We start from the raw sequence: 24,857 nt of genomic DNA, 5'->3' as shown, positions 1-24,857 counted from the left end.
ATCTGTTTGTTGACACCTCAAATGTTTCAAAATTTGAGCTGAAACATTTCAATGTTTCATGATCTTTTCCTTAAATTATGATAATCCGTTTATTCACATGGATTCAGTACTGTAAGTGCAAGAATGATAAATTGAACTTGATTGATCAAATGGATTTTATAGATTGGACTGTTTTCTAATTTTATTCTTTTTTTATTATTATTCTTTCGTGCTTGAAAGTTGCAAAAACTCCCTGTTTTTTATTTCTCTAGAGGAAAGAATGATGATAAATCACATTTCCTACTGAAGAAACCTTGAAAACAAGTACTATGATGGGTTGTCTTCTTGATTCACCTAAAATTTCTTTGGTGTTTCAAGAAGGCTTGAATCAACATACGAGCAACTCAGCAATATGTATGAAGAACTCGCATGTGCCTGACTTTAAATGACTGCTGGTTTAGGCTTCCTAGGTCTTTATTGGCTACATAAATTACTTTCAAAATGGGCCAGAGAGTTCCATTTCTCAAACCTGGCCTGTATTCCTTGGGGAGAAAAAAAAGCAAGCAAAAACCACCAGAAAACAGTTTTTGATGTGAAAACACATTCCATCCCCTGCCATAGGGGGTGTCTCTGGTGGTGTCCCCCCTTTTTCCTTTCCCCATTTGTGCCTATTGTGTGTTTTGGTTTTTGGCAGGAGAGCAGTGCTGCTGGCCTTCCATCATTTATCTCCCAGTGAGTCCAGCAGTGCTTACAGGGCATTCTTCACCCTCCCTACCACCAGGCAGGGGAGTCCCCACCCAGGCGGTTTAGAGGAGAAGGGACACCACCTTTGGCTCTTGTGGGGTGGTGCTGGGGCTGCTTCCTTGGATGGTCTCTTCAGGAACTGCCCTGTGCCATCCAAAGACAAATCAAAGGTTGTTCTTGATCATTTGGGAAACTCAGAACTTCTTCAATCAGCTACATGCCAGCTAGTTATGACGTCTCCAGAAGTGTCACTGGCAGCAGGGAGGGGAGGCAGTTTGGGTTTTGTTTTCCTGCTGTCCCTTTCTGGAATTGCGTTGAGCTGCTGGCAGAGCAGGAATGCATTTGATGTGGGGGACGCCCATGCTGTACCCACAGAAATCCAGGAGGAAGAAAACCCATGACCTATAAGCCATTGTGGTAGTCAGGACAGCCATTAGCAAAGCCTTTGAAGATAGGAAGTAAGGGTTAGGGAGACTAAGTCTTTGATTGCAGCTCTCTGTAGGAAGGACCTGAAGGCAGTAATAACACTGTAGTACACAGATTCATAGGGCTGGAATGTCACCATGACTTTATTAGCTCAAATAATTGCCTTTTCTTATGCTCCCAGTTGAAGATATGATTTATGTAGCAACTATAATGTACCTCCTCTCCTTTTTAGATCCGTTTCCAGCATTTAACAATAACCTGGATAATTCTTAAAAATAAATATATTGATTTAACTTATTCATTTTCTTAGTTTATTTCAATAGGTGCTGTGGTGAAAATGTTGTTAAACAGACCTACTTCTGTAGCTGTGCTTTGTGTAGTGTGTAGCTTTGATTTACCTGGTGCAAGGATGGCTTTATCCATGCAAATGGTGTTGTAGCAGGAGTGACTGTCTGTTTATACCAGGGCAACTGTAAGTAACTCCAAGTGATGTGTGAGTACTTGCATTGTTGGCACTGTGAATATCTGGGTGATAACATTTCCCTGTCACAGTCCTCCCAGTAACCTAAGGTACAAGTCACTTGACCCTCTGTGCCTCTTTTCTCCCTGTATAAAAATGGGAATAATTACTCATCATTACCCTAGCCTTGTAATACCTGGAGGTACCTTGTTATTACAAGGCTGGGGAAGGAGTCCTGTAATTACATGAGTAGAAAAACACATTTGCAGAAAGACCAGCTGCTTAGACATACATGCAGATGGGAGATTAAAAGCTTCTCTTCCTTGTCCCTCCAACATAATTTTCTTCAGATTGGAATACTGTACTTTGTACTTTTACAGGGATAAAACTGATTTATCAGACCAAACTCTAAGCTGTCCTAAAATATCAAAGGCTAGGTCATTATCTTAATGTCTAAAGCTAAGCTAGGCTAAGCACAGCAGACACAAAGATTACATTATCCAAGATGCATCTTCATTGCACACTGGCAGAAATCCTGAGTAATTTACTCAGTGGAGTTTCATCCTTGTAAAAGTTATGTAGATGAAAATAGAGCTGGAGCATCATGTTTCTGCTGTTCTATGAAGGTCTGACCTCGCAGACCTGTTTTTAATACAAAAGGCCAAGCAAGCCCAAGAGTTGTGCATGTGTTTGATGAACATTCATTATTTACCTCATTTTCATCCCTTCTCTGTATCCTGCAGAGTAAAGTGCAATTCTGTCCTCACAGGAAAAACTGGGTTTACTCCATGCTAAACCTCCTAATTTCTGTGTGGTGATGTCTTCAGATTCGCTGGAAACCCACTTGCCCAGATATGGTTGTGCATTCTTCTGGTCCTTGTTACATAGTTAATTACAGGCTGTAGCTTGAAGGAAGAGTATTTTCGGGTTTAACACAGGCAATTTTTTTAAAGCTGATTGGTGTTGGTGTGAGGTTGGGTTTTAGCATTATGCAATGCTGCTTTTTGCACTGCTTTCATTCTTTCATACTGCTTCTGTACTGCAAGCCATCGCCTGTAATTGTCTGAGCAGTGAATCACTAAAGTAATAATTGCACAGATACAACTATCACAATAATTTTTTTTTTCCTTTTGAGTGTATTGCCTTAACAGTAAGATTTGAGAAGGCAAAATGCATGTCAGGTGCAAACACCAATTGTTCTGTTTCTTTTGTTAGAAGTACCGACACCAGAGGCTGGCAGAAAAGTAGCGGATGCCTCTGTAGTGAACGGCAGCCCGGCACCCCAAGGAAAGCAGAACGGGGCCACACAGGTGACAGTGCAACGCAAGAGACTCCTGAAGGCTCCCACACTGGCTGAGCTTGACAGCTCAGATTCAGAGGTAAAAAATCAGGACACAACTTGCTTCTCAATTTGTCAGAACTGAGTCTTGCTTCTTAGTTTTTCTGAACTGATCAGATGAGAAGTGACTGTGCAAATTATAATCCATATTTTCCACGGCTACTTTGTCAGCCCACAGAACTTCAAAAATACTAAATCAGACCCAAAAAAGGAGAATATTCTTTTGAAAGATTAAATGGTAATTTTGGCATTAAACCCACATTTACTTGCTTTCCTAAATACCCAGTATCTGTCCACAGTGTGTTTGTAGCAATTGCTTTTGGGAATTTAGGAAAGTACATAGCACCGTTCTGGCACTCATGCAGTAGCTGCTAAAGGACTCAGATATGGGGCTAGCCTCACCATAAAAGCTGTTAATAAAGAGCAGCAGCTGTGCCAGAGGGGTTGCAGTTTGGTGCAAATGTCAGCGCGTTAATTTGCTATATAAGATTGGGAAGGAGCACCTCAAAAATGTTTCATGGATAGGGACAAGCAAATACCACTCAGATGGAGAAATAATTTTGAATTCATCCACTCCAAATGAAGAGTTAAAGATTTAAAAAAGCATTAGAAGGAGAAAACCTTAAAAAGCTTTTTAGTTTCAAAGCTGCATATGATCCTCAGGAAGCACCAACACTACATCCCCAAGAATGAGCTTTGTCTTCTGGACCAGTAGTGTTATTAATTGAGTTTGGACCTTTCTGAAAGTTAAGCTGTCTGGAAAGCACATGCAGGCAGGCTTTATTCACAGAGGATAATTTTAGCCTGGGGAAAGCAGTCTTCCCTGACTCTTTTTCTCTCTTGTAAATGGGAAAGGAGGGGTTTCCTGACAGGGTGGTTACAAAGGCGTCTATGCTGAAAGATAGGAGGCTGGGAAGAAATATATGTGGGGAGAAATTTATGTCTTTGCATAGTTTCTGATCTGTGAAAGGTTGGCCCTCTTTGGGGTTATCCTGTGGGTGACTTGTGTGGGTGCATAATTTGGTGCATCTGTTCTGAAAGGAGAAGAGATTTGCATTCTGAGATCACTCATCAGTCTTTAAAATTACAATGGAGGCTATACGTGGTTTGTTAATATGAATGAAGCTGGGCAGGATGCAGGAATACTAAGATCTCTCAGTGAGAGTTGGGTCTTACAGCCTGTACCTCTGTGTATCCTGAAGCATCATGTTATTTCACACAGGAAAATGGGCAGAAGTCAGTAAAAGAAAACTCTGTAATGGGAAATGTGAAATGCTTCTTGTAGAAGGGAAAAATAAAATGTCTAAACATGACTATTGATTAGGGAATACTGTATAGGCAAGCAAAGTGGTATGGAACAAGCTTTGGAACACACAGCAAAAGATAAATTGAAAATAAATCAACCACATTGAGCTGTCACAGAGAACAGATGCTGGACTAGTTTGGGTCAATAGAAATAGCTGGTGAAGCAACTGAGATGATAAAGATGCTCAGCAGAATACTGGTTGGGCTCAGGAAGAGTGCTAAGGTAGTGAAAATAAACTGAAGGGAGTTTGGGTGAAGATTTTCAAGGTGGTGAAGGACACAGAACATTGGAAGAGAGTGAAGATCGCTCTGTCCAAATGTTTTATTTCTTCCCTGACTTTTACTTTGTATGTAACACACAGAAAAGAGTCTGTGTGTTGTTCTGATTGCCTTTAAATGACTTGGCCACCTCTTTGTCTGCAGTTTGAGTTGGGCTTAACCTATTTGGAGTTACTCACTGGGAGTGAAATTATTAATGTGTTGTGCCCTAAATTACAGGCTGGAAACACCTGCACTGCTGAGCTGTGGACCTCCAAATGAGCTGTGATGCAGATGTATTTTCTTCCCCATGTGTCCCCTTTGTTCTTTCATGAGTGTTGCAATGCAGGCTGTGTCCCAATACTCAGTGTAGCCAGGCAGAGGTGAAAGGCAAGGTCTGATACAACCCTATGCCCATTTTCTATCAAGGATGAATATTATTAAAATTCTTCCTTCTTTCTGTCCTTGCTTTTTCTGCATCACCACTAAAATCACAGATTCCAGGGGTCATGGAAGAGGAAGTGCCATTTTGCTTTGTGTGGCTAAGAGAAGCAGCAATCTAATAGTCACTTTTGATACAGATTAAAAAATTGTCTACAGCTATCTGGCCCAAAATTGTGTCTGTAATAGATTTAGATGTTTTAAGCTGCAGCTTTTTCAGTAACTGTAAAATTCTCATTTTTTGACACTCTGGAGAAGTGCAGAGTTCTGGATGTTTGGTTTGATCCAACATCAAATGTAAAATGTCAGATAGTCTAAAATAATAATCAAGAGTTGCTGTATAGATACGGAGGAATCCCTCTATGTTTGAGAAATTGTACGACAGAAATAGCATTGTCAGTCCATCTGTTTGTGCACAGAAGTAGTAATTTGAAATTACTAACATTGAGTACCTGTTGTCTAAGTAGGATTTTATGTCCAATTTAATTTCCTCCTGGCTTCTGTTTTCCATGCCCTGGTTTATACTTATTATTTTTTATACTTAGCCACTGGCTCCAACAGTTCATTCTTTAGAAGAGCAAAAGAGCTTACTTAGTTCTTCATCTTATCTCATTAGCTTCTCCAGCAATAGTAAACTTGTTGTCCGCTCAGAACAATCTGACTTCTACAAAGTGAAAAGTTTAGTTCCCTTTGTTCAGGGCTGTTCTCTTTCTCAAAATGTAAATATTTTACTCTAGGCTTGTGAACACTCTTGCACCCCGTCTAAAGGACATCCAATTGTCATGGAGGTTCTCCATTGGTCTTTTAAGGCAACCATGCAGCAATGCAGAGGTGGTTTAGCCAGCTCTGTAGCTGAACTGAACTGTACTGCTTTCTGCAAGTAAAACAGCTGATGTAGCTCAGTGTGCTGCTCAAGCTTCCTTACAAGCTTCCCATCACAAGTGTTTTGTGGGGTCCCAACTGAAATGTTAAAGTGAACATACTGTTTTGGGATGAGGGCTGGTGTAAGACCCCTTACAGAGTACTGTGTTGTGGCAAATAGGTGGGAACAGTTTCCTCAAATACAACAGCTACCCTTGGGCTAAGCGTAAAGGACAGATCACCTGATGGGAATTTGTGGAGGCCTGTGTCCTGTGATGCGTGGTGCTCACTGAGGTGATCCTGCCAGCTTTGCTTTACGACTTGCTGTTACCAAAGAAGGCAATCTTGCAGCCAGTGGAGATTTTCAGCTAAGGAAATCTGTGAGAGAGAAGCTTAGCCACTTGCTGGATTTTAGGGCAGGTCATTTGTTTGATCTTGTAAATCTTGACAGCCTAAATGATGTTAAGTCTTTTTGGTTGAAAGCGTTCACGTTAGAGGTAAAGAGCGTTCAAGCTCAGTCCTCCAGCACTCTTCATTTGGGAGGCTTCTGTGACCATCTCTTTCTTTGCTGGTAGCAGGTAGCTAGAGACAGGCTTTAGGTGACAGCCAAGGATTTAATAATTTGGGTGGCATAAAGCTTTAGATAGCTGAGAGATGTTAAGTCAAAGCCCATTTCACTTTCCTTCATCTCACAGGAGTTGCCCTTGGCTGTTGAGAAGAAGCATGCAGATACAGTGAATGAGATTTCTTTTAAATACAGAAGAAAGGACAAACACACCAGGATTGGGAATTAGGGAACAGTGCAGTCAAATTCAGTTTAATTTCTCTTCACCAGAGTCACTTGTGTGAGTGGCTCTCCTTCCTTTGGAGGCCAGAGAAATCTAAGTGCTAATTCCTTGTTAAGGTGAGATATAAAAGCTGTGTTAACATATCTGCTGTAGCTGAAAATTCCTAGGGGTCTTTAAATACAACAAGGAAAATAAACAGTTTACAGTGCACCTCTCTCCTGATCTTGTTCTTTCATGCAGTAGTTAAACACACTGAATTCAAATAATGTACCATTTATTTCACTTTCTAAAAAAACGGAGCGCTGAAATTCTGTTTGCTCAGTACTGTGGAGAGTCAGTGTTTTTCTCAAGACTTCCAGGACTTTAAGTGACTGAATGGTCCAAGATATCTTTGATAGCTTGTGTTTTCTGTGTGCTAAAAAGCAGTAAAAGAACTAAAAACAGTCCCTGAGGATTTTTGTTTATTTCCTTCTTGCCACACAGGAGGAATCAGTGCACCAGTCAGGAAGTAGCAGCAGCATCTCCCCCTCACAAGTGGAAGACCCCTCTCAAGAAGGCACCAGCAGCAGAAAGAGTGAGTTATGAGAGAGCCCAGTGGCTGCTTTTACTCAACTCTATTGTCTCCTGTGCTATGAACTTTGTCTCACACTTACATGGAAAGCTGAAGCTGAGTGTGGTTAATGGAATAAACTTCTAAAGCTGAACCCTGCTGAATGGGTCAAGTGTGATAAACAGTTGGGAGGCATTAACCTCCACTCTGTGTGGATATCTTTGTGAAACTGGTTTCATCCCTGAAGTTTATGTAGGACTGTAGAGGAAGTCACAAGTGAATGGAGGGGATAGCTTAGCTATGCTCATCTCTTAAAATAATTTTTTGCTATTGAAGCATGTCCAAGCCTAAGACCAATGTAAAATTCTCCTCCATCTCTGCCACTGTGGCAGTGTTGGAAAGACACTTAGCAATCACCAGTATTTCCCAAAAATACTTACTGGAAAAAGGGCAAGATCTGGCCTCTTTTTTTTCAGGCACAGTTATTGCAGGTTTTACTGTGTAACATTATTTTTAATTTGTTTGAAGCATTTCAGTTTCATTGGGAAGGTTTTGTAATGAGCTATGTAATCTGTGCATGTGTTTCCTGTGTATGATGGTGAAATAATGATAACAATATCCTGAAACACCTCAGTATGGATATGTAACTTCAGCCACCAGTAGTAGGAATTCCAGCAAATCAGTGGCTGGATGAAGTACTGAGCAATGTTATCCAACAGTCTCTCATAGAAGAGCTAACTTTTTTGTACTGATTGAATCCTTAGTGCCTCCGAAGTTCTTGCCCATATCATCCACGCCACAGCCCGAGAGACGGCAGCCGCCACAGAGACGACACTCCATTGAAAAGGAAACACCAACCAATGTGAGACAGTTCCTACCCCCTTCAAAACAGAGCTCCAGGTCACTTGTAAGTGGAGTGGGTGGTAGGAGAGAGAAAAAGAGGAATGCTAAGAGTATAATGAAAATTAAAACTTGGCTTCAGTGTGATTAGAACATGACCCAAAGAAAACTCCTCAATTCAGAAACAGCTCTTGGCTACTAAAGGTGTTTTGAAATCAAGATTTGAACTTTGTCTCTCTAACATATTTATCCAAAATCCCAGGTACAGGTGCCTCAGAAAACATTTGCACTGTGATTAGGACTCCGGGTAAACCACGTGTCTTGATTTTTGTTTCAGAATGTTACCAAAACAGATGAACTTCACCTTACTGATATTCCACTTGAATAGAGACAATTCCAAAGCAGTGGATCTATTTTGGGATTTGGGGGAATTTTTTTACTTGTTGGAAGTATTGCAGATAATAACTGGATGAATTGAATTATTTCTTTTCTTCCCACCTTAAGAACTTGCCTGGTAATGTTTATACATACGAAAGCTCTTTCAGTAATCCAAATCAAGGTTTGTCTGTGTTGCTTTGTTGAAGTTACTGAGGCAAAAACCTGTTTTACTGCTTGAAAAGAAAGTACAGTGCATTTGATCAATTAGCTTTAATTGAGAACTGTTTTCCAGCAGAGTACAAACAGCAGAGGGTATGAAATCCTGGTTCGTTTATGCTGACATACTGATTAGTGCATTGTAACTTCATGCAGGGTATGTTCCCTGTCTCTTTTCCTACCGGCAGTGTTTCAGAGTGTGCCCCATGAGGTGCTGGTGAACAGAGAAATCAATAAACACATCTGAGTTTGAAAGGAAGGGAATATTCACTTGCCCTGTCGTGTAGTGCAGTGGTATTAAAGGGCTTTGAAGAGCATTTTTGTCTGCCCAAGAGTTGACAGCCGGGATCCCAAACTATTAGATGATGAAGCTGATCAATTATAGGGAAAATACCTCCAGATATTCCCACAATGGGCTTTTCCTTTTCAGAGGTCTGCTGGATTTTATTACATCCTTCCAAGTAGAATGTAGTTTTTTATTCCAGGTGCAGGTCGGGTAGTAACGTGTTTATAAATGCACAGCCCAGGTGGACATCTCCTGCCAAAGAGAACTTGGAGCAGGATGTATTGCAGCAGACCCATACTGGGGAGCTCCTTCAGCATGTGTTTGAAGTCACTGTCACATAAAATGGGTTGCTCTGGCACCTCCTGCTGCAGGAGGTGGAAACCTGTGGAAACCCAGACTTTGTTTTCTGGTAAGCCCAGTGTCATTCACAGACAAATAGTTCAAAAGGAGGATGGCAGAAAGCATCCTGTGTTATACTGAGACATTTGCTCCATCACACTTCTGGTGTATCTGAGTGTGCTACATTGTAATATTAATCTTGTGTACTTCAGAGGATCATGCAACTTAAAATCTTATATGAGGCTGTTGTTTTAAATAGGTCAACCAAGTTATACCAGAATCTTCTTGACCACATACATACTCTCACTCTGTCAGTCTGTTCATTGGCATAAGCCTAGAAAAATACATTAAAAATAAAATCATTGCAGAAAAACGAATTCAATTATTCCATTCCCCCTGAAAAATACTAAAGGAAAAGGGAGAAAAAGCCATTAGATAAATCAGGCTAATTTGGGAACAGATGGGAAGGGTTTTACTAGTTTCTTTTGTGCTTAGGGGGACTTTTTTTGTTTGTTTTGGCTTTTCTTTTTTTTTTTAATCTCTAGAGAACTGCCACCTAGCTTGGTTTTGACTTTGAAGTGAAAAAGAAGGAAGCTGGTAGTGAAATGATGTTCTGTTAATAAGAACCTGTTTTATTTGATGCCTGGAGAGCTAATTCTTTAACTTGGCAATAGTGCCCTCTAGGGTGTAACAGACACTTCCCTCAACTCCTGTTTTTCATTTTGGGAGATGTGTTCTGGTATGCTGGCACTGGCCCAGCTCCACGCTTTGGCTTTCTGCAACTCTCTCCTTCCCAGAGGGATGCCAGCCTCTTCCAGTGGCTGCTCCAGATGTTGCACCTGTGAAATTGCCATTCCCAGAGTGAATGCTTCTCAATAAGTGCAGAGTATAATTTATTTTTTATTTGACCTCACACTTCTTTATCCCTTTCTCCAGGATTGATGGAGTTTCATTTCTTATCACCAGCTCCTGTGACCCTGGTTTCTCTCCAAGGTGAAAGAGGCCTTGTCAGCAAATGGCTGTCAATGCCAGTGCAACCAGGCAGGGGTTTGCTACAGTCTCTTAGCAGGATTAGCAGGAAACTGCTCTGTCTTGCATACTAATGATGATTTTGTGAACTGACATCTCATCAGACAGAGGTAGTTAGGCCCAAGTAGGTGGGGAGGGAAAACTAACTTGGAGAAGTGCCAAACAAAGTCCTTTTGACATGTCACCCTGCCAGTGGTACATGGAAAGGCAGGGTAGCTCAGTGATTTGGGGGGGTCAGCCCTGGTGGTTGCTGTAGTGAGCTGATTTGGTGCTTAATCAGTGAGATCAATTCAGTGTCCTGAGATTTATCTGTGGGTGCCTTTGCAGTCTGTTTGCTTTTTTAATTATTATTTTTATTATAATTATTTTTTTTTCATGACCCAGAGGACCAAAGCTAATGGTTTCATTTATACACAGCATTCGCTTCTCTGCTTCCTATCTATTGTTCAGGTTCCTAGGATAACCAGTTTATTTCCAAGGATGACTTTCAGACCACTTTTTTCAACTATGCAAACAGCTTCTCTGCTCAGCTCTCATCCCGTTGAAGCAGCCATGTGTGGGGTGGCAGGGGCTATGTACTATCTCTGTGAGAGAGCTTTTGCCAGCAGGTGGAAACCCGCAAAGGTTTGCCTCTTTTTGCTGGCTTTGGAAATCACCTTCACCAGCATGTTCCCTCCTAGGGGAGCACTTCCTCAGCTGTGGCAAGAATTACAGCTTAGGCTGGGACATTGCACCTGATTGACTTTGATTTCAATGTGTGTAGGATATTTGTGTGTCTTCAATCACCTCACGGGGAAAAGAAATCAGTTCTGAAAGGACAGCAAACTAAAAATGCAACATCACCAGATTATCAATGGGACAGACCTTAAATATTACAGCACGTGAAGATCCTGCAGCAAAAATCCAGCAAAACTATTGTGATCCTTGGACTATGTTTAAAAGAATGAGGTTTTATGGTTCTCCCAAGGTACACTATGTAGAATGGGAGGGCATTTGCAATCTGCTTTACTTGAAAGCCCATATATTGTTTTGGTCCTCAGCACACTTGTGTATCAGAACTTGCAGAATAGCTCATATCCATCTATCAGGGAAGGCAAAGCCACTGAAAATAAAAAGTATTTAATTTACCCCTATGTTAACTGAACATGAATTATTTAATTTTTCCTTCATTTTGTTGTCCCAACCAATAAGTGGAAGGGTGAACCCTCTTGTAGGAGAGTTTATAGTTGAGATACACTGAGCTGACCTTTTAGAAACTTTTAGTCTGCAAAAGGAGCAAGAGTTTAGAGTGCCTGACTAATTGTGAATTGCAGAATTTAGAGGCCACTCTGGCTCTCATTCATTTTGTAATTTACCAATGCAACTCATTTGAACGTCTAGTGACATCCTTTAATGAGAAGAAGGAATACATTAGAGTAAAAATGTGTTAGTCATCAGAACCTATTAGGTGTGTGTACACTGAGAATGACCTACAAAGCACATTATGGGTATGCAAGTCTTACTACCTGCTTTTCCTGCATAAAATAATTATACATACACACTTTAAGGTATAGTGTTTATAAAATGATTGCATAGTCAGAGTTAAGCCAGTCCCCAAGAGGATCACGGACAATTCAAGTTCAAAATCGTATTTGCAAATAATATTTTTTCCCCTTTAAAAATAAGCATATTGGCTTGTGTTTAATATTAAAATGAGTACTGAGTGTAATTCTGGAAAATCAAGACCATTCAAATCACATTTTGTCTTTACCATGTTCTGTCATATGCGAGTATTGCAGAGAGTACTCTCACTTGGAGCTGCTGAATTTGGGTGCAGGTTTGAAGTTTGAGCAGTAACTCCAAAGCATCATTGTTCAATGAAGTTTAGCCAGTGCTTAGCAAAATTTAATTAATTTCAATGCCTTAGAGGTAGTGTAGAAAAAAATATTTTCTTGTGTACTTATTTATATTCTGAAAAGGGAAAAAAAACCCCAAGCAGTTTTCTGAAAACTGATTATTTATCTTTCATTTAATGTTGCATTAACATTTTGTTGTCCTTGTGTAATCACTGGAATTAAAACATTAGCATTTAAACATGTGAATATTTTCTATGTTTCCCCTGCTGCCTGCTGGCTATTTCTATTTTAATGGTATTCATTTTGATTGGTACGACAACAGGCCCACACTATTCCCCTAGTACGTGCTCTACACCTATAGCAGATCCGCAGAATTTCTTCAAAGGAGCAATATTCCCCGACTTCATCGTTCTGTAAATTAAAGGAATGGGCGTTCATGAGGGGGAAGGAAGAGCTTCAAGTAAGAAATGTCTTTCTAAAGGACTTAAAGCTCTGGTTGATTGCAAGCATTCAGTCAGCTCATTCACCTCGGATAGTTTCCCTCAGTCTCCCAGGATGCAGACTGGGGGGTTTGCTGGCATTGTGTGCATCCCGCTTTCCCGCCCACTTCCTCTCCCGTGCCGCCCCAGCCTTCAGCCGTGCCTCCCCATAACAAGGCAGTTGCTATGGGAAGAACCCAGAACAAAATGCTGAGAGCTGCTGGTTAGCTGTAAAGTTGCTCATAAGGAACAGAAGATACTTTGTTTTGGCTGTGCACTTTTACACCTCAGAGCAAATTGCAGCTGCTTTTGATATAGTTTGTTTTTTTCCAGAAAATTAGTTTTCCATATCCCAAAGGTTTAGCTGGCAAATCTAACAAAGTTAACTCAATTCTAGTCTTTTGTGGGACACCCTAAACAGAGTGAAGTTTCTTTGTGTTCCCTTTCTAGATAGGTAAGACAACAGTTTTTAAAAATGTGGTGGTTCCTAAATGCTAATGTTTGCCAGGTCTGCAATGTAGAAGGATTTTCTTTTTAATCTGATGGAAAGACAGAACTCTGAGTACATGGAAATGGAGCATTTCCGTACTAATCCGATTCATCACTTCAATTTGTAAACGAGATCTCCAAACTGTCAGCCACGTCTTTGTGTATGCAGGAGAAATTTCCTTCGTTTATTCAGAGAGTAGTGCCTGTCATTGTCATTACTGCACAGTAGCCCCTCTGGGCTGACTGAAAAGGTTCACTAAGCATTAAGCAATGGGAGTTCCCACAGAGGTTTCTGTCTTTCTTTTGGAAATGTATAATCAACTACTGGGCTGAATTACAAATTGGGTTGGTGCTTTTTATTCCCTGGTACCAAATTCAGGAATTCTGCACTCAATATTCTCCTAAATGCTTCAACACAGAACAAATTCAAAATTTTGTAAGTGGAAAGTTGTGCCGTTAATTTTCTATTTGAGTCTCTACCATTTATAATGCAACACTGGCTAACCAGTTCACCTGCTTGATACTGGAGCATTATTCTGTAAAGCTTAAATTGCTGCTGTTACTTTCTGGGGCAGAAAGGACAACTTTTCTGCCTGAGCTGATATAAGTTTTTGTAGTCTTGGTGTGATTCTGATCATGTGAGCACTAAGATGTGGTACCACTGAATAAAAATTTTTGCTAGAATGGGCTACTAACAACTTTCCTTGGCCACTCTGGGCATCACGAAGCCTGAGAGAAATTATTTGATGTATATCTCAAACAGTATACATAAAATAATGCCATCTACCATATTTCATTTTCCCTTTCAATTTATAAATCTGAATGTTGATTGGCTTGAAACAAATGTTCACAATAAAAGACAAATGGAGAGAAGGGTCAAGTGATTTGAGGAGGAAAGATGAAGAAAACTGTCATCATTGCGAAGGCTGAACATAAAATCATTTACATCACATTTATGCAGCTTCCAGTGGTTTGAGACTGATGTGATGCCCATGAATGAGCCAGTGCTATTCCAGTTTGATGGGAGAAATCCCCTGTTTCTGGAGTTACTAACCAGGTGGCTGGTTGTCTGAGTTGAACTCTGGAAGAAGACATTTGTCTTTGAAATAATACGGGGTTTTTGGCTTCCAGGAGGAGTTCTGTTACCCCGTGGAATGTCTGGCTCTGACAGTGGAGGAGGTCATGCACATCCGTCAGGTGCTTGTGAAGGCCGAGCTGGAGAAGTACCAGCAATATAAAGATGTCTACACTGCTCTCAAGAAAGGAAAGGTAGGGCTCAGTCTGAGGAGGCTCTGACGGGTACTGAGAGAGGCCAGTTGCACAAACCTCCCATTTACACATTTGTTTCTTACCCTCTGTTGGAGAGAAAGAAGAGTTATCCACCAAACATCCCCCTAAATGTGTGGCACATGAGTCAGCTTCCTCAAGTGATGTCCAGAAACATCAAAACTTTTCATGGAAACACCTGGTTTGTTCAGATTGCCTATAAAAATGCAGTAGCATTTGCAATTATCAGAGTGTATCTGTATGTGTCTTGTTTGAACTTCATTGACTGAGGTGATTTCTGTCCCCATGCCTTCTGCAGGTTTGGTTACCTTTTCTGCTCCAGAAAATAGAATTACAAATAGCAACAGAAAACTACAAGTTCTTCATATATGAACCCTTACTATCTAGCACAGAGGGAATTAAAGCCTTCAGAGAAGTGATGCAACCAGAAGGAGGTTTAATTTTAGAGACCCCTTAACTAATGCATTTTTCTGTAAACTGCAGATTGGAGATTGGTACTTTCCAGTAGAAGCAGCATCCTTTTCTCCCACTTTTAATTTGTGCTTCTTGGACACCTCCAGGAAGCCTATTTTGACTTCACTGTGTATTTTATCTACAGGCCTACCTGTGTCTAATGTGCAGATTTATTTTAAGGGCTTAATAAATTTAAGGCAGAGGAACAATAATCTTATAATGTCATTCATTAGATTCAGCTGTTGCCTGTTGTCATGACATATAAAGCTTAGTAATGAGCTTTTCTCAAATCTCAAAGTAGGCTGAGGATTTAATTAATTTACCCCACTATTAAAATTGTTTGCTTTTATTTCTAACCAAAGTTATCTAGTTAATGAGCAAGTATTTAATTTAGGCAAAACAATTAAAGGCTTAATTCTAAATATATGAAGATACAGTTCTGGACCTTGTTCTCAATGTCATCTTAGAAGTACAGACCCAGAACTGGATGTAGCCCTGCCACTGTGACCTTGCCATCAGCAACTGGTCAGTGAAGTTGTCACTGTGGGACTGTGCTTAACACTCTGCATTCCTCTGTTCTTCTCTTCCTCCAGCTCTGCTTTTGCTGTCGAACAAGAAGGTTTTCTTTCTTTACCTGGTCTTACACTTGTCAGTTCTGCAAGAGGTAAATATTTTATGTCTGTTAATAAATGAGTACAATTTCATAGGAAAAATGATTGATTTATACATTAGAAACCCTCAAAAATTTTTGCTGCATACTGTTGGTTTGGTTTATTTCTCTAACAGTCTGTGTCAAAAAAAAAGAAAAAAATTATGCAGAAACATTTCATTTGTAAATGACTGAACTGCTTCCTTGGACTGAAACTCTTGACTAAAAATGAGAGAAACGTTTGTTGTTTTTTTTAATGCTTTTGAGAAAGCAACATGGAATTTACTCAGTCTCCCCACTCAACAGTTCTACAACCTCTGTGTTTGGGGAAAAAAATTCAAGGCAATTTATTTTTTGGGCAATTTGTTTTTTGGGCAATTTTTTTTAGTATTGAGGCAGGGGAAATGCAAGAAGGAATATTTTAAGGCAAAATGATAAATTTTAAGTTAACAGTGAGACAATAAGACAGAAGATCTATGTCATCACTGAGTTTTGGTCTCACTTACCAGAAGAGGTTTCTTTAGAGGAAAACCAGTTTATTTTTTTTTTCTCCCCCCCCTGCTTTTTGATTTAGGTGACATTCTTGTTCAGCATTTCTCCTTGCTTCTGGCTTCATGTTCTGATTGAAGTTACTATGTTGAAGAAGCTTTAAAAATAAATATGTTAATTTAAGGGGAGGATGGAGGGGGGTGGGTTTCTATCTCCTGAAATCCCTTATTCTTGATTTAAGCATAATTTTTCCCAATGGACTGATTCATGCTCTTGTTTTTTTATACAGGCCTGTATGCTCACAGTGTTGCAAGAAAGTAAGTAATGAAACTTATGTTTATGTTTCGAGCCCTTCTAAAAAGCTGCAGCCTTTGTAATGATGCTGCACGTGCCTTGTGCTGTCCCCAACAGATGCGGCTGCCATCGAAGCCATACTCCACCCTCCCCATCTTCTCCCTGGGACCCTCAACCTTGCAAAGGGGAGAAAGCTTCATGAGGCCAGAGAAACCCTCTACCAGTCACCACCATTCCCTGCGGAGCAGGTGAGAGACAGCCCAGCCTCACTTGTGTCTGTTGCAAATGTTCCCCAAATGTTTCATGCTGGCTTATCAGTCATGAACATGCTGTTCACCGGTTTTGTATTTGGCCATGTTTCTAACGCCTGTAGTAACTTTCCTGATACCTGAAAAGCCAGGTCTCTTCTAGTCATTGCTTTGATTTACAGAAATAGCAACCTAACAGTGTCTTAAACCTTTTTCACATTACAGCTGAAAAATAATGAGAGTCTGGGATGACTGTATTTCTGTAGGACCTCTGAGAAAACATCCTTAACACATCTTTTTTTTTCTGGTGTGAATGGACTCTTTGGAGATAAATCTTACAGGCTGAAATCACCCACTGAATGATAATTCAGAGATGTCTAGTGCACTTATTTATCTTCTTTTCCCCTAATTTTTCTTACTCCAGTTTTCATCATTTTTTCACTTTAATATTATGAAGTTATCTGTTTGCTTTATATCTTAGACATGGATGGTTGTCAAAGCTAATCAAATATAAAAGAAATGCTCCTTTTTGAGGGAATCTGCTGTATAAACCCTCTGCGTAGATCACCATTGCTATGGTGCTGTGTAGATTAGCCAATAACATCAGCTATTTTTAGTTACTAGGAAGGTTGTTTTTGCCAGGATGTAAATGTTACACACGCTCTCAGTCAGGGGCCCTGCAATCTTGCCAATCCAGGCAGAAGCTGTTGTCTCCAGTGTTTGGAGTAATTTGGGACAGGAGGAAGGAAAATTTAAATCCAGACCTTTCTGATGTGACTTTTTCTGGGGCCTGCAGCCAAGCTGACAGATAACGTGACAGATCCTGCTCTTTTGCCTTTCAGGTTGACCTCAAGGTCCAAGTCTGTGGATAAGTCGCACGAAGAGTTTCCCAAAGAATTAATGGAGGACTGGAGCACAATGGAGGTTTGTGTGGACTGCAAGAAGTTCATCTCAGAAATCATCAACTCAAGCCGGCGCAGCCTGTCCCTGGCCAACAAGCGAGCCAGGTTAAAAAGGAAAACGCAATCCTTCTACATGTCCTCAGCAGGAACCTCGGAGTACTGCCCCTCGGAAAGGACGATCAACGAGGTCTGAGCCTGTGCCTTCTGCTTTGCTTCAGCTCCACAAGGTCATCATCCATCAGCCAGGCCACTGGGTCTGGATCGTCACCCCGTTGCTTTGTTCCACCTGACTGGCTTGGGTTTGCCTTCAGTCACAAGGTTTCCTGCTCCAGCAGCTCCCAGAGACACAGAGCTGTGCTGGGATCTGTGCAGGGCGATACACGACGGGGCAGCTGCTCGCACTGGGAGACATCAACAGTTGGAAATTGTTGCCTCTTTTGTACGTGTGCATCAAAATGAGAAAGCCTTTTCTCGCTTTCACTCTTTTTTTAACCATGCTTTGAATCATTTTTCAGGAGATGAGCTGAGAGCAGGTGTCTGGTGGAGAACCAGATCTAGCACAAAGTCAGCGTTAGCACACTAGCAAACGGTAGGTCCTGTTGCATTCCCACCCTCGGAATGCTCACACCCAGCAGGCACCCAGCATGAGCAGCTCCAGTCAGATCCATCTTCCTTTGACCCATTTGGTTGCTCTATCAGGGCTCAGCATGGGACTCTGCAGTGTCAGTGTCCTGGGGCAAAGCAGGTGACAAAGCTCTTGGCCCGTGTGGTCGGTCGTACCCCTGAGCTGCTGTACTTCTTAAGCCTTAGTGTCCTTCTGAGTGACTCCTGAGCAGGTTTTAGTAGTTCACTTTCTATCTTGAATGTATGATAATGACTACTAGTAGCAGTGAATTTTAGTAGTAGACAAAGTTGTACAGTTTATGGGGAGGACGGGAAATAAGGGAGGCTTCTAATTTTAACTGAATACCTGTAAAATTGTTCTCGTGGTTACTCAGAGAAAGCAGTGAGTAAGGTGTACATTTGTATTATAATGGAGCACACAGATACTGCTAGAGTTCTGTCTGACAGCATATCCACTTGTAACCCCATTTTTTCTGGGGTTTATAACTTGGCTGTAAAAATTCGTGTTCGGCTGAAATTTGGGACAGTGCTCTCTCAGATTGGGAGCAATCTCTTTTTTTTCTTTAATCTTTTTTTCATTCTTTCCCCCTTTTTAATTCACTCACAAGGGAGTGCTAGACTAATTGTGTAAAAGTTCCAACAATTTTACAATGTTAACTGACTTCTCATGCTTTTTTGCAATTTTTTTTTACATTCAGAATACTTTTTTTTTTTTTATTCAGTCATAGCCAGAGTTTAGTCAATAATTTGGGGCCAGATCTTTTTGGTATTTAAAAACAAGCTAACATAGCCAAGTTATTAATACTTGAAATCAACTACTGTAACTTTTTTCATAAATTTTTTAATACCCTGAGGCATATTTAATATCTATATAGCAGTGTATTATAGAATGACATAGCAGAAAAGTTTCAGATCTATTTATTAACATTTCTATTCTTCGAGTTAATGAGAGATACCTCAGAACTGCTCCAAAGTAGCTGGGACTGGACTTCCATAACATAATTTTAAAGGTGTATTAAGCAAAACAGCTTCCTCTGTCCAAAAAGCCCAAGAGGCAGACTGCCCCTCTGGCCCTGGCAAGGCACAGTGCCCAGGCTGGGAGGCACCAGGGCTGCCTGGCTCCCATTTGGCAGCCTTTGGAGCAGCCATCCATATCGTCTCTTTTAGGCTGATTTGAAAAGCACATGCAAAAGTCTCTGTAAACCTTCCCAGGGAGTCAGCCATCCTTATTTTTTTCTTAAAAGCCCCCTTGGAAAATGAGAATTCTCACATATGTAGGGCTTATTGAAATATTTTCTATTTTTTTCTGAACCAATGCAAACAGGAAAAGCAGGGCTCAGTGCTATCTCTCCCTCTTTGCTGTCCCATTTAAGGTCAGGTGTCACAGCCCTCTCCTCATGGTACCTCTGGAAAAGTGTCTTGCATGTTAAGGCACCTGGAGTACTGGCATGGGATAGGGATGTAGGATTGCAGGGGAGCAGCACAGGCTGGCTGGTGGGAAAGGTTCTGCTGTTGCTGGAAGTGTTGCCTGATCTCAGTCACATCAGCACTTTGTCTTGTTTCTGTGCCAAAACCAGGCTGTGTGTTTGCTGCACAGTGCACCAGGGGAACCAGACAGAAACAAATGCAGGAAATCTCACTTTGCATCTGCCCTGTTGTTGTCAGGATTTTTTCATGGAGATGCCCAGGCCATGTTTCAGTTGCACAGTCCTCTGCTCACAGTCTGCTTCCCTGGTGTCCTCAAGCCACCGAGGTGCAGGGCATCCAGCACATTTATTTTCCTCTTGGAGAGGTATTTGGGATGTTGTAGAGCAGGCAGGATGAAGGACTAAGTAGCTCCTGAGCATGTGAAGGCAAACAAGTCATTCATGCCTGTGCCCTGCCCCACTCTGGCAGTGTCTGGGGGTGGCTCTGGGGCAGGGGCAGAGCTTTGTGATCCAGCCTGTGCCTGCCCTGAAGTCCCACAAGTCCCTGGCTCAGGACAGGCTCTGCTGTGCTGAGCAGGGCACAAACACTGAAAAACAACACAGTGGTTGTACAGATTTTTCCCCGTTGCTGCCATGGGCCAGGGCCTGGAAAACCTCCCTTCTTCCCTGGGAAAACCCTCCAAGCTGCTGACACATGCTGTGGCAGGCTCCAGAAGACACGGTGTGGAGGGCTGCCTCTCCCTTGGCTCCATCCCTTCCTCCCTGGCACAGTTGCTCCGCATTATCCCAGCATTTCATTCCGCGAGTGGAGGAGCAGCGGCTTGGCTGGTCGCGGGAAGCCTGAAGGAGCTCAGCTCGCTGGTTGCCTGGCTCTGCAGAGGGGGCTATTTTTAGCTTTCCATCTCCTCCCTGCCTGCACCAGCATCCCAAATGCACTGCAGCCATTGGCCCAGCAGCCCGTGGTGCTGCCCAGCATGTCCTAGTTACGGGCTGAACTTCACGTCAGCGTCAGAGGGGGAAATCAGAAGCTTGTAAATATCTGTAATATATTTATTAATATTTAGGAAGTCTCCATCAATCATGCAATGGGAATGGAATTTCCCATGATGTTTTAAAAAGGAAACGAGTCTTATTTATATGTGTGTTGGCTGTTATCTTTTATTAGAGTTAACGCTTTCAGCCCCCTAATACAGTTTGCACATCTCAGAGCGAATTACTGCTGAAAAGAGCGCAGCACTAGCACAGAGAACTCTGTTCCACGAATTTTAAAATTATTTTCTTTGAGTTTTTTTAGCTTTATTAGTATGCCCAAGGTCAGTTAAAGTTTATCATAGGAGACCCAAGGAGCTAAAAATGCCTCTGGCAGCATCAGTCTTGTTTTGTATGTGAACCTGGTTGTGGGGAATGCAAAACCAGCTCTGCCTCACGGTAGTGATGAAAGATGTGAGCAGGCTTTTGCTGCAGCTCTCAGACCTGACCTTTCAAGTGTTCATGGTGACAGTAGTGTTTTGAGGGGTTGTTGGGGGTTTTTTTCCCTTTCTCCATTACTTCCTTTATACAGGGAGGGGTGTTACCTGGTAAAAATAAAATGTCTTTCCATTATAACCTTTGTCTGTGTTAATTATTCATGGAGAAGCTGATTTAAAGGTTCTGTCTCTCTCTTTTTCATGCTTTTATAGTTTTGTAAGATCAGTCAGATGTTTCTTTTGGCAAAGAATTGTTAACAAAAATGATTGCATAACAGCTGAACACTGGCTGGGCTGCATGAAGGGATGAAAACCTGTCGAAGTACCTTTAGAATAGCAATAAAAACTGCTTGTGTAACCCCAGTGATGTGATTCACTCCTTGTCATCATCTGCAGCCAACTCCCTCTGTTACCAGTGTGCTGCTTCTTCCAACACTGGCAGGCTGTACCTGAGGCAGCACATTTGTCCTGCATGTAATACAGGCTTTGGGAAATCTCCATCCCTCCCTCATCATTGGGAGAGAAATGCTGACAGTCTTTTGGAGAGGTTCTTGATGGATTTGGTTTAGTTTTTAAACCAGAAGTGGAGAGAACATTATTATCACAACTCTGACATTGTTCTCTCTTCTCTCCTGAGCATCCCTTTTCTCCAGTCAAGTTCAGCATCAGCCTCCCTGGTTCGTTACTGACTGCATGCTCTATAGGTTAAAACTTATTTAGAACCTCCAACTTTAAACTCCTGATTGCTGCCTTCCTGCTTTACTTCATCCAGCAGCTCTGCACAACTCTTAGGAATGTCTGTCTTACAGCTCAGTCTCATCTGTGAAACAGTGACAGCACACAGGCATGAGAGAAAGGTGCTGCAACTCTACACTCTGGTGCTACAGCACATGGATTATGTTCATGTTACCAGAAAATTTTATACTGTTGCCATGTTGATAACTTGGTGCTGCTCTGGTTTATTTCTTCTTTTGAATATGTGTATCTTAAGGCCAGTCTGAGAATGTTTATGAATACCAGTTCCAGCTATAGAAACCTCTTTCATTGTTTCTGTCTGATTTTTACTATTGTGTTTCAGACTTTTTGGGTGCCTGTAATTACTATTCCCCAGAACTTCCTTGTAGGAGAGCCATGACAGAGGGGCATTAGCTCAGCCTGGTGTGACACACAAAGCACAGAACCCCCGTGCTGAGCGGCACCTGTGAGCTCCTGCAGCCTGGGCCTTTCCTGTTCCCTCACCTTGACACTGAAAAATCCCAGAGCTGCCCATGTTGCCCAGCTGCCCTGGCACATGTTGTGAGCTGCTTTGTGTCCCAGAGTCCCCAGCTGCAAAAAGACACTTCAAAGTGGTTACAAACCGTTTAAAGAATTTTGAGAGCTGCTACTGAAGAGCTGAGTGCTCAGTGTCAGAGCTGAAAGGATCCTGCAGTGCAAGTTTCCATCTGCTTTCAGTACTGGAAAACAATTAGCCCTACTTCCAGGTGAAACAAATTCCAGAGAGATGAAACTTGACAATACTCTGACAAGCAAAGACTTGTGAATGAATTTTTCTATGGTAGGTCTGCACTCAACAAATGTCATGGGGTGTAATCAGGAGAAGGAGCTAAACAGGCATCAAATTGTATGCAGTAGTAGCTTAGTTTGTTTATTTGCAATAAATCAATTCAGTAACGTTCCAGTTTCTTCCCTGGTCAGGCTGTTCTGCAGTGGCAGTGCCTGCCTGAACTGAGTGTCAGATGTGAGGTAGCCCAGGCTCTGTGTCCTGAGGTAACAGGAGCTGCTGCTGTCTGCACAGGGCAGCGAGATGGGTTCTGTAGAACATTTCTAGATCTTTGGAACAGCCCCTTCAGAACAGGCCTTACTATAGCTAATTTAAAAATACACTTGTGAACAGATAATTTTTCAAGGTGCCAGACTGCTACTGTAAACTCACAGCTAAAAAGGATTATTGATATATTTGATTTTTTAAAAAAACAACCCATAAGAGGCTCAGTATGAAAAAACCATATTCTTGGTCCCTCTGATGCAGCTGAAGGTGTTTCCACTAAGCTTCAGGTCCTCTCTGCATTTCTCTAACCAGTGACACCAGTGCTTAGAAATGGGAGCCAGCAATGCTTTGGCTTTTGCAGGACGGGCCCTGGGCCAGACAGTGTGGGATTTTTTTAAACTGGATTTCAGAAATCTGAGTTCAGAAATCTGCTAAATCTAGAATTAAAGGACACGAGCATGAGTTGATGTAAGCCCTGCAGGAGGTGGGCTTCCAAAGTTTAGTGGAAATAAGCACCAGTTCAGCTGGCACAGATTATAGAGAGGCAGCACTCTCAAGGCCCATTTTCAGCTGAGACATTTAAGGTGGGCATGTTCCTTTTGAAGGGCTGGTGGTTACACCACCTGTGACTCAAAAGCAAAATGAAGATCATGAGAAGGGTTTTTGAATTGTATTTCTGTTAAAGCTGGTTCCATCTCCCTCACCCCCTTCTTTAATAAAGAAAAAAAATATCCCAAACAGGAGGTGCACTTTTTGGACATGAACAGGCCTAAAGCACAAATCCTTCCCTTCTGAGCTCCTCCTGCTTCTGTGCTGTCACTGTGCATGTACTGTCTGCGCATCTTCAGGGACACCAGGGGCATCAGCTCTAACAGCAAAAGGCCACAGAACTGTCTACTGCTTGTTTCCATGTTATGTGGTACTGAAATGCAATTTCTTGTCCATGCATTACTAATTAAAACTCTTTAAAATTACTGCATTGCTCTCACTTTCTTGAAGGAACTGTAAAGACCACGGGCACCCTTTCCTACAGAGCCCATGTGGCAAGGCTGTGTTCCACATTTGTTTGGCCAGGCAGAGCTCTGAGCTTTAGCTGCTGCAGATCTTAGCAAGGTCAGAAACAAAATTATAGCAAAGTAAAAGAGAAGGTTTTGTACCAGCAGGGCATCACATTAGGAGCCCTTACTGATCATTTCACTTGCAGGTGCCTTCCAGTAAAATGAGAATCATACCTCAGTCACCTCAGTTGTGGAAAAATTAAAAGGACAGGACTTGTGTTTCACAGAAATGCCTTCTCACTGAACAAATCCATAGTGAAAGCATGACCTGCTCCCTGGAGCTGTGATTAAAAGGCTTAGTGCATAACCTGCATGATACTCACAGGTGGCAGGTAGTGTTGGTGGGGTGAGAAGGTAATTTATTAGATAAATAAAGTCTTATTTACAAGTCAAGGCTAGTGATTTTAGATGAGCCTTTCCTGTTCTAATGCAAAATGAAGCAGCTGCCAGTCCCAAATGCAGTTACCAGCCCAGGCCCAGAGGACCCCAGCAGAGCTTTTGAGCAGGGTGTGGCTTACAGCAAGCTCCAGGGAGACTGGTACTGCATCCTGCTGCTTACCCAGCACAGACTAATGGAAATTGTTTTTCTGCAGCTTTCTCAGAAAACCAACAGTGTGTTAGATATTACCACAGTCACACCCAGAAGTGATTTTTTTAAACCGCACATGGCATTTATTTTGGATAGCACCACAGGGTACATGGACACTACACAGCTCTGTCTAGGGAGGCGCAGCAGCAGGAATGGTGTTGCCAACCCACCACTGCTCCACCTGAGGATTTGAATGGGAAGTGTCTCATCAAGGAACATGGCTGGTCATTTTCTCAGTGCTAGGTTGTTACATTGTCAGTACATCAGTGCCCAGTTTGTGCTCTGCAGCAGTTTCTGACACCACCCCCTGCAGCTCAATGCCTTTGCTTACTTTAAGCAAAGTTTTAAAAAATATGGGAGCCTTCACTAGGATTGCCTGTTGTCCCAACAAATACAACCCTTCCTCCAGCATGCCTGCTGACCTGATGGGGGAAAAGAAATAAGAAGCATGGGGGAGCATGGAAGACTCACACTGGCACAAGGCCAAATTAAGTCTAAACAAACCCAATTAATTACACACCAGACCATTTGATTATGATGTTTTTAGTCGATACTTTTGTT

At 41.8% G+C, this 24,857-nt stretch overlaps 1 protein-coding gene across 3 annotated transcripts in view; it reads left to right on the top strand.

Annotated features, from left to right (window-relative positions):
* The window catches only part of SPIRE1 (spire type actin nucleation factor 1), a 134,015-nt gene extending 112,771 nt beyond the window's left edge, over positions 1-21,244 (top strand). For 2 of the 3 annotated variants that reach the window (XM_054284550.1, XM_054284549.1), the window contains 8 exons: positions 2,825-2,988; positions 7,085-7,175; positions 7,916-8,058; positions 14,174-14,311; positions 15,376-15,446; positions 16,210-16,237; positions 16,332-16,462; positions 17,305-21,244. In XM_054284550.1, coding sequence (XP_054140525.1) covers positions 2,825-2,988; positions 7,085-7,175; positions 7,916-8,058; positions 14,174-14,311; positions 15,376-15,446; positions 16,210-16,237; positions 16,332-16,462; positions 17,305-17,557 — 1,019 coding nt within the window. In that variant the 3' untranslated portion in view covers positions 17,558-21,244. The remainder of the gene's footprint in view (positions 1-2,824; positions 2,989-7,084; positions 7,176-7,915; positions 8,059-14,173; positions 14,312-15,375; positions 15,447-16,209; positions 16,238-16,331; positions 16,463-17,304) is intronic. The other variant, XM_054284551.1, reaches the window with a different exon arrangement.
* Positions 21,245-24,857: the final 3,613 nt, after the last annotated feature.

Source organism: Melozone crissalis, unplaced genomic scaffold (assembly GCF_028551555.1).
Source record: "Melozone crissalis strain CALT ecotype California unplaced genomic scaffold, PUWL_Pcris_2 ptg000042l_1, whole genome shotgun sequence".
In the NCBI taxonomy this organism is placed as follows: Eukaryota; Metazoa; Chordata; class Aves; order Passeriformes; family Passerellidae; genus Melozone; species Melozone crissalis.
This window is presented reverse-complemented; position numbering and strand designations above follow the sequence as displayed.